We start from the raw sequence: 10,685 nt of genomic DNA on the forward strand, positions 1-10,685 counted from the left end.
TTTTGATAGATTAGATGTTAATAACATGTTTCTTGCATGTTTAACATGTTTAACACGATTGGCCTGTCACTAGCATATTGCTGGCATGATTAACATGTTGTTAGCATGATTAGCAAGTAACTAGCATGTTGCTAGCATTTTGGTAGCATGATAACATGCTACTAACATGTTGCTAGCATGATTAACAAGTAACTAGCATGTTGCTAGCATTTTGGTAGCATGATAACATGCTACTAACATGTTGCTAGCATGATTAACAAGTAACTAGCATGTTGCTAACATTATTAGCAAGTCACTAGCATGTAACTAGCATGTTGCTAGCTTGATTAGCAAGTATCTAACATGTTTCTAGCATGTTGGTAGCATGATTAGCATGTTGGTAACATGTTGCAAGCATGATTAACAAGTAAAGGATTAACAAGTAACATTAGGAAGTCGTGGCCTAATGGTTAGAGAGTCGGACTCCCAATCGAAGGGTTGTGAGTTCGAGTCTCGGGCCAGCAGGAATTGTGGGTGGGGGGAGTGCATGTACAGTTCTCTCTCCACCTTCAATACACGACTTAGGTGCCCTTGAGCAAGGCACCAAACCCCCAACTGCTCCCCGGGCGCTGCAGCATAAATGGCTGCCCACTGCTCTGGGTGTGTGTGTGTGTGTTATCACTGCTCTGTGTGTGTGCACTTTGGATGGGTTAAATGCAGAGCACGAATTCTGAGTATGGGTCACCAAACTTGGCTGAATGTCACGTCACTTTAACTTTTTTCACTTAAATAGCATGTTGCTAGCATGATGAGCAAGTTAATAGTATGTCACTAGAATGTTGCTAGCATGATTAGCAAGTAACTAACAAGTTTCTAGCATGATTAGCATGTTTTTAACATGATTAGCCTGTTACTAGCATATTGCTGGCAAGATTAGCATGTTGCTAGCATGATTAGCAAGTAACAAACGAGTTTCTAGCATGTTGGGAGCATGATTAGCATGTTGGTAACATGATAGCGTTGTTAGCATGATTAACAAGTAAATAGCATGTTGCTAGCATGATTAGCAAGTTACTAGTATGCCACTAGAATGTTGCTAGCATGATTAGCAAGTAACTTAACAAGTTTCTAGCATGTTGGTAGCATAATTAGCATGTTTTAATGATTAAAATGTTACTACTATGTTGCTATTATGATTAACAAGCATGCAACTAGCATGATTAGCAAGTACCTAGCAAATTACTAGCATGTCAGTAGCATGTTTCTAACCTAGATAGATAGATAGAAATATTAGATGAGTTTGAATGAGTTTAAAGGATTGGAAATAGTACTTAGAAGGTAGTAGTTATTATTAGGTAGCATTGTATTATAATTACTGTATTATAATATTGATTAATCTCTGTCAGACTTCAAAATTAATATCCATTTTTCATACAGTGAACTTAGGTTTTACGACATTGATGTACTGTTGGCATAAAAAAAAAATATTTTCTATTATATTATTTAAACAAAATGTAACTTGATTTATATTTCATGACAATTATGATTAGCTAATTGGTAGAATTTTAAAATCCGTTAATCACTAAACAAGAGCTTAATCACAAGCAGAAAAGATTCTAGAGCATTTTGAAGTGTTGAAAAGATTATATTGATTTAAAGAGCAACCAACATACCACATGGCTTTGTAAAGACACTTTCATTTCTGTTAGTTAAAACAAACTGCCTTTAGTAAAATTATGGCTTCATGTTCTATTTAATCATCTAATTTGTCTCTTTCTCTTACTTTACAGGAGCGAAATAGAAATAAACAGTAGGTTCCCAGAGATCTCCTTGGTAGAACGTCAACACTAATGATGTAGAACCTTAAATATTGTGTAACCTCAGAGGAAGAGTGGGCTTCTGATGTATTTTTTTCTGCCTGAAAATGATGTACGAACACTTTATCATGACAGTGGACTTTTCTGTGTCAACTTCTGATGGATCTGCCCTTACGCTCAAGTCTCGCACAAAATGGAAAGAAAATCACTCACGTAAACTGTATCTTAAAGCACTTTCAGCCCTTCTAAAAGCTTCTACCAGTCCCCTTAACTATCATTGGACATCTGTTTGGTATTAACTGACTAACCAGTGTAGTTGGTTCTGAAGATTTCAAATGTATTTGTAGGCTTATTGTTTTTGTTTGTTTGTTTTGGTAAATCGTTTAAATTTGAGTGCTCTATAAATTTGAGCACACTCAGAGGAGATGAGAATTATGTATCCAAGGAAAGAAAAATCTTTACTTGAATTAACGTGAAGCTGTAAAAAACATAACTGAGGCGCAGAAGCTTTGCGTCCCACCTGACTGAATCCCAAGTCAGAATTATCACGTCCGATGTTGTAGCCCTTTCACCTTTGTGTATCAGCATTTATTTCTGTGTACCAAATAATAGTTTTGCAGCTTGGTGTAGAATGACACCAGCCAATGCACTTTTTTTTTCCTTTATTTTTTTTTTTGCTTGGTTATTTTATCTTGTCATTCAAAAGTGCATTTGTCATAGGAGAAACCTGCTCAGAAATGCCATAAGTTCCCCTGAAGTCCATCGTCCCCAGACATAACCAGGCCTGGTGTTCGGGAGAACCTCTTTAATGCTTTTTTTGGACTGATCAGGATTCTGATCTGCTGCTAATCAGGATTCAGTCCGAATTGCTGAAGCTCAGTGAGAACGTGAATTTTTTTTCTCCTATAGGTGACTCACTAGCTAAAATAAACGTTATTCATGTTTAGCGATGCAACGTTTCGAGTTTTTCCTTTTAGAATGTCCTTTAATTAATGAGAGTGAAACATTATTCGTATCTTCCAAATTTGTATTGCATGAGAACTTTCGGTTTTGCGGTTTGCAACTATATACTGAGCATTATTCTGAGGCCATGCAAATAAAACAGTCTATTTAGGTCTTGATTATACTGATTGATTGAATGAATTATTAAATTAGTATTGTTGCTATGGCCTAACTTTACAGTCCAAATGTTTCCCCGTTGGGGTTCAGTGGTGCAAGATGCCGGTGTCTTGAGACACAGATTTGTCATCTCAAACATCTGTGAGTAATGCTTAGTAATTACAGTCTCTGCTATTTCCTGTTTGTTCACTGGAAGCTGCCTTCTCCACAGACCATTTTAGGCTGTCCTTTCTTCAGGAGGTTGTGGGTAAGAAGAACTGGACCCAGTGACGGAACAGGCATCACATCTGGGTTCCCGTTCTACGGTTGGAATTAGCAGGACGATGACACTGCTGCAAAAAGAGACGTCTTCCGTTCCCTTCCTCTGTGTGCTTTGGTTTAAGGCTATGTTTGTATAGGTTTCTGTAAATCAGTGCTTCGTAATGATGCAGATGCTAATTTAGGTATGATGTGATTAATCTGATTTGAAAAATAAATATAGATTTATGGAAATGGATTCTGAACATTGTCTTGACTGCAGCAGGTTTGGTTTTATATATAGCATGGCAGCACCACCTGGGGCCGTTTCATAAATAAGAAGTATGTTTTAGTTAGTCTGACTTAATGTTTGGTTGATTTGGTTCAAAATAAACCAGGCTAACTGAAATAAGCCTGGCTTGTTTGGTAATCTTGTTTTATGAAACAGCCCCCTGATCTTATTCTAAATGTAAAAAATATGCACATAAGAACGTTGCTTTGAAAATTTTAGTTCTAAGGAAAATAAAACAAATGTAAATATCCTTTAATATTATCAACATGCTATTATTTAATATTATATCTAAGTTTCAAATAGATATAACACAAGTCTTAATGTAAAATTTTCACATAGGTTCGTTTGAGAAACGTAAACATTTGTCGAGGTTGATTGAATTTTATCCGGAGTTGTGTTTAATGGATCAACCATTAGGTGGGGCTATCGCCCAATACATTTCAGTTCTAGTGGCTGAAGCGCTGCTGCAAAGCTTGTTCTGTGAAACACTTTGGTTTTCCTTTTATCTTAAATCCTTCACTTTTCTAATTAATCTAAAATATTTTGATAATATTTTATATTGTGTGTGTGTGTGTGTGTGTATATATATATATATATATATATATATATATATACATATATATATACATTTCATTATCCCAGTATTCTCGCTAATAAATAAATATATATATGTATATATATATATATATATATATATATATATATATATATATATATATATATATATATATATATATAGTATAGACCAAAAGTTTGGACACACCTTCTCATTCAAAGAGTTTTCTTTATTTTCATGACTATGAAATTTGTAGATTCACACTGAAGGCATCAAAACTATGAATTAACACATGTGGATTTATATATGTAATTATATACATAACAAAAAAGTGTGAAACAACTGAAAATATGTCATATTGTAGGTTCTTCAAAGTAGCCACCTTTTGCTTTGATTACTGCTTTGCACACTCTTGGCATTCTCTTGATGAGCTTCAAGAGGTAGTCACCTGAAATGGTCTTCCAACAGTCTTGAAGGAGTTCCCCGAGAGATGCTTAGCACTTGTTGGCCCTTTTGCCTTCTGTCTGCGGTCCAGCTCACCCCTAAACCATCTCGATTGGGTTCAGGTCCGGTGACTGTGGAGGCCAGGTCATCTGGCGCAGCACCCCATCACTCTCCTTCTTGGTCAAATAGCACTTGATGCCTTCAGTGTGACTCTACAATTTTCATAGTCATGAAAATAAAGAAAACTCTTTGAATGAGAAGGTGTGTCGAAACTTTTGGTCTGTACTGTATATATATATAAACCTTAATACCTAATGCCTCAGTGGTGAGGCAGGATGACTTATAATTAACTGAATTTATTAAAATGTATAATTGATTATTAGTACAGTTTATATGATATGTAATAAAATGACTGTGCTAAGGTCAGAAAACAACCTATTATCTGGGCAAATAAATTACTTTTTTTTTTTTTTAAAGTACAACAAATACGCAACACCTAATGCCTCAATAATTAATAATGTACTTTTATAATTAAAAATATACAATTAATAATAATATATTTAATATAATAATAAATTATATAAAAATATAATTATAATTAATATTTAATGTAATTTATATTTATTATTCAATAATATATTAAAATATTCTAAATGCTAATAAACATATAATCAAGATGTTATCTGAAATCATCATTCTTGTTAACCACTCCACCGCCCCCCCCAGCCTCCCAAATATTTTTTTTTACAACTCTTGGAATTTCTTGAATAACATGAATTGTGATTGATATATCAACACTCACAGTTTCTGTTTCGTCTTACCTTTTATTTATATACTATGCATTTAACTAAATGTGCTACAATTAAAACCGTCCACTAGATTAATATTACAGGAATATATTTTGGTTTGCATGCATGTTACAAAAAAAAAAAAAAAAAACACCAGTAAAAGGAAAATTATATTAAAAAGGATTCTGTTCCACTGAAAGAGAATAATGTCAAGCAAGGATGAGTGTGCAGCATGAACTCAGTGACAAGGTCTTATGTCACTTCAGTGGAAAAGGCAGAGCTCTCATCTCTCGCCCAGAAGCCTCTTCATCTTTAATCAGGCAATTACAGCATGAACATGGCACTTGTTGTCCAATCTGCACCTTTGTGAAGTCAATTAATGGCGGCTTGCCAAGAGAATCCCTCTGCATTACAGAGGATATTCCTCTTTGTCTGGTGCTGTAGAAAAAGTTGTAATTACTAAAATGAAAGATTTAAATTAAGACTTTACCATGTTCGCCACATATGTATCAGTACTCCCATCTGGCTCGAACTGCTAAACATCTTCCTTTACCTTTTTTTTTTCGGTGAGTTTGTACAACACAGGCTATGCTATTTATAACCTTTGCTACACTCCTTCTAATTGCAAGTTTGGCTCACAGGCATGAAGAGAACAAAGGCTGAATATGCAAATTATGTTTTTTATTTCATCAGCCCTTGTGCTGGCTTGGGGTTTCCTGCCCTTGGTTTTGGGAAGTCGGATCAGATCACAACAGGCCTTTCGAACAAAACATACATCTCAATTTAATCACAGCAAATCAACAAACATGCAGAACTGTGCAATGTGTACATAAAAAGTACTTATTTTTAAAATAACCATGTTGAGTATGTATATGCATATATAAGATATGTAAAAATTGATAGCCTGAATTCACTGTAAGTGTCTTTGGATAGAAGCGTCTGCTAAATGCATAAATTTAATTTAATTTAATTTAAATTTACTTTAAATATGCATCTGTAGAACATTTTGTAGCATAATATAAATGGGCATTTTCAGGAGTGCATCTTCATGATCTTAGCATTGCAAATGATTGCCAATGACCTTTTGAGAAGTGCTCAGTCAGCTTTCACATTTTCCATTTCCCCTCTCCTCACTTTCTGCCTCCTTTGCATAGGAGTTTTAATGTTAAACCATGTAGCATCTGATTATAGTACGTTTCACAAATTTAACTTCATCTTTGAAACAGTGAGTGGTACTGTGACATACTTCACTTTAGCACTGGTTTACACATTTATAATGCATTTAATTGTATCATCCATCGTAAAGGGTAAAGCTGCAGTCAAGACTTCAGAATTTTATAATGGACAAACCGAGTGAGTGATTTTAATTAATTAATTTTTTTTTATCAGAAGGAGCTGATTCATTCTGATGAAGTTGAATGGTGTTCTGTTATTCTACAGATGTTCCTTTCGAAAGACTCAGCATAGCCAATTAGGAAGAGATGAGAGCCACAGCCAAAGGCCTTTGATTCTGCTCTCTTTGAAGCAACTGCGTATTTAACTGCAGAGAAATGGCTGAGAGCAAGGGCTGAAGCTTTATAGGATGGTTGCATGTTGAAAAATTATTTAACGTATCCATCTGATAGGGCTTTGCAAAAAACAAACAAAAAAAAATATCTTAAATATCTTAAAATAATTTGCTTTAAATGCATGATAATACTATATGCAGAGATTGCTCTTCAAAAGTTACAGTTTTCTGCATCAGTAAAATGTGAATTTTTAACTATTCCTATACATATAGTAGCTTACTGTATTAGCATACACACACACGCACACACACGCACACACACACACACAGTGTCGTGAAAAGGTTTTTGCACCCCCCCCCCCCATTTTTTTTGCACTAAAAAGATTCAGATCAAATTTTAATTTTAATATTGCACAAAGATAACAGTAAATATAAAATGCAGTTTTGAAATAATGATTTCATTTATTAAAGAAAAAAATCTGTCCAAACCTGCCTTGCCCTACGTGAAAAAGTAAATTCCCCCTAAATCTAAACTGATTGTGCCACCCTTTGCCGCAGCAACTGCAATCAAGCATTTACGTCGCTGTGGAGGAATTTTGTCCCACTCTTCTTTGCAGAATTGTTTTAATTCAGCCAATTTAGAGTGTTTTCAAGCATGAACGGGCTGTTTAAGGTCACGCCACAGCATCTCAATTGGATTTAAGTCCGGACTTTGACTTGGCCACTCCAAAACCTTAATGTGGTTTTTCCTGAGCCATTCAGAGGTCGACTTGCTGGTGTGTTTGGGATCATTGTCCTGCTGCATAACCCAAGTGTGCTTGAGCTTGAGGTCACAAACTGATGGAGGAACAGTCTCCTTCAGGACTCTCTGATGGAGTGCAGAATTCATGGTTCCTGGGGAAAAGCAGACCCAGACCATCAAACTACCACCACCATGTTTGACTGTTGGTATGTTGTTATTTTTAAGAAATGCAGTGTTGGTTTAACCCAGATGTAACAGGACACACACAGACCTTACAAAAAGTTCAACTTTTGTCTTATCAGTCCACAAAATATTTGCCCAAAAGTCTTTGGAATAATCAACATATTTTTTTTTGCTAATTTAAGATGAGCCTTTGTGTTATTTTTGGTCAGCAATGGCTTTTTCCTCAGATCCCTTGGATGCCATTTTTTGCCCAGTCTCTTATTGTTAAATCTTGAACACTGACCTTAATTGAGGCACGTGAGGCTTGCAGTTCTTTAGATGTTGTTCTGGGTTCTTTTATGACCTCCTAGATGAGTCATCGTTGTGCTCTTGGAGTAATTTTGGTTGGCCGGCCACTCTTGGGAAGGTTCACCACTGTTCCAGGTTTTCTTCATTTGTGGATAATGGATCTGACCATGGTTTGCTGGAGTCCCAAAGCCTTAGAAATGGCTTTATAACCCTTTCCAGACTGATACAGCAACTATTTTGTTTCTATTTTGTTTCATTATTCCAGTCTTCAGTGTCACATGATCCTTCAAACACCATTCTAAAATCATTTGTTGCTTAACAAACATATTTTTATTGATTTTTAAATTAATATTTATATTTGTATTTTTATATTATTATCAATGTTAAAACAGTTGTGCTGCTGAATATTTTTCTGGAAGATATTAAGCACTTTTCAGGACTCTTTGATGAATATAAATCATATAAATCATTATATTTAAATATAACAAACCAACTTCAAAATCGGAATCAACCTTAAATTTAAAAAGAAGAAAGAATCTTCACAAAACAGACACTTGGAGGGGCTTGAACCTTCTCTTCTCTGACTTCCCCTTTAAGACCTAATGGAGATTAAAGGCCATTAAAGGCTCTTTGCTGCATGTGCAGTTTCTATTGATCCCATCGACTCAGCTTGTTTTAGCCAAAGATCCGATTACAACTGTTGTCACCCCTCCCTTGGCCCTCTTCCTTCTGTCCCCTGCTAAAGTTGTGTGTTATGCCACAGAACCATATGCTGACATGTGCATTTCCTAAAGCTCCATACTAGGACTGAGGCAGACCAAGCCTGGACTGCAACTCTGTCTGGGTTAAGAAGCCAAACAAACAGACAGCCTTGACTGCTAAGAGAATGCAAAAATGGCCAAGACAATGTGAAGTTCGACAGGACCGCTGGATTGAAAGATGCCCAAGGGGCTGTGTTTTGGAATCACTCCCGTTATTAACATCGACAAAGCTTCTTATTAATCTGTTTAGATTTCATTTACACAGTGTCCCACTGGATGTCAGAGCTCTCAGTGCTTTCTGTCTCTTTCTCAGCCTGAATGATTACAATATAGCCATTTAATCAGAAATGCATGTGCAGCTATGGTTTCAAAACCAGAACAGCAACCTAATTTTGCAGTTATATGCAATATATCATTCTAATGACAAGTAATTTAAATTGTCAGAAATTAAACCCGTACAGATACAAAAGTCACAATACAAACAATATATTACAATAATTAAAGGGACAAGTTGTTTTTATAATTAAAAGTATTATAATTATAGTATTTAAAGTATAGCAATTAAAAGTATTTAAAGTATAATTTCCCAGTAATATAATTTACAATGTAACAAGAAGTATATTTTTTTGCTCATTTAAAAGTAATGTGGCTTTTTAAATGAATTAACAATCTCAATTAGAGTGACAGTATCAAATCTGAATGAGCAAATTAATATGAAATACAACAAAAACACTTGACATAATAACTGAGTCAAAATCAAATTCAAATTCACTCGAATCAGTGAATGATTTTAGTGTCATTTAAATGATTCGTCCAAACAAAGAGATTCACTAGAATGAATCGAGAGAGAGAGGTTCATTCAGGGTGAAGTGATTCACTAGAATGAATTGGAGATTTTAACTAGATATGAGAGAGAGGGCCATTCAGGATGAACTGATTCGCTTGAATGAATCAGATTTTTTAACAAGATATGAGAGAGAAGAGGACCTTTCAGGATAAAATGACTCAGCTGAATGAATCAGACATTTTAACTAGATATGAGAAAAAGGACTGTTTAGGATGAACCATACCACAAATAGAATGGGATAAGTTATATGCTAAAGTTTAATAGTTAGGGTTAAGTGTTCAAATTCTTGTCCTAAGGTGTTTATGTCACCTCGCCATTCATAAGGGATAGAATTATAGGCTGCTCTCTATCTGGACCTGAAGGTTGGATCTCACTCTAGCAGTCTCTATCGTGCTCATATAATCTTTTCTGAGGAAAAGCGTGACAGAACTGGGTCTTATTCCACAGAGTGGATGGTGATTACCTCACTCTGTCTCTCCCATCCTTTTGGTTTTTATTCTCTAATCTGTCACATAACACATGATTGACAGATCCAGGACAAACAAAAAACGTGCCAAATAAACCCAAAAGATTGAAAGAGAAAAAAAAAACCTCAAAGTTCTCAGAACTTCAGAACAGCAGAATTTCTTTTAAGTTCCACATCTCAGCAGTGGCTGCCGATATAGAATTTACCACAAAGGGTCACTTCCCAAGTTTCACCACAATAGGATTTATCACAGAATAATTTGGCAGAAACTGAGACTCAATGCTTAGAGTCAAGTTTAAACATTTCTGAATTTCTGCAGAAGCTTTAACGATTCAGATTTCTTGCAGATTCCAGAGATATGAGATGCAGACAAATCTCATAATGTGCATCCCTAACTACATGTCATATGACCAACCACTCAGTAACTCACAATTAGCTGTAATTAAGCTGCATTTGTTTGATTTACTAAAATACAGACTTATATCACTTGTCCAGGAATCATGAGCTACTACACTTGTTACACATATTTTTACCACTAAAAAGAACCGAATCCTTCAAATGATTCATTCAGGAATACGACTAAACTGGTTGTCTAGTATGTTTCACAGCATCATTCATTATCACTATTTTTAAAAATTGTTTGGCTTTAACTTCATCCA

The 10,685-nt window shown here is 35.2% G+C and overlaps 1 protein-coding gene across 1 annotated transcript in view; it reads left to right on the forward strand.

Annotated features, from left to right (window-relative positions):
• The window catches only part of LOC132116141 (YTH domain-containing family protein 3-like), an 11,889-nt gene extending 9,138 nt beyond the window's left edge, over window positions 1-2,751 (forward strand). Inside the window, exon 5 of the mRNA XM_059524761.1 lies at window positions 1,770-2,751. Within this exon, the coding sequence (XP_059380744.1) occupies window positions 1,770-1,793 (24 nt within the window). The 3' untranslated portion in view covers window positions 1,794-2,751. The remainder of the gene's footprint in view (window positions 1-1,769) is intronic.
• Window positions 2,752-10,685: the final 7,934 nt, after the last annotated feature.

This window comes from Carassius carassius, chromosome 35 (genome assembly GCF_963082965.1).
Source record: "Carassius carassius chromosome 35, fCarCar2.1, whole genome shotgun sequence".
Classification (NCBI taxonomy): Eukaryota; Metazoa; Chordata; class Actinopteri; order Cypriniformes; family Cyprinidae; genus Carassius; species Carassius carassius.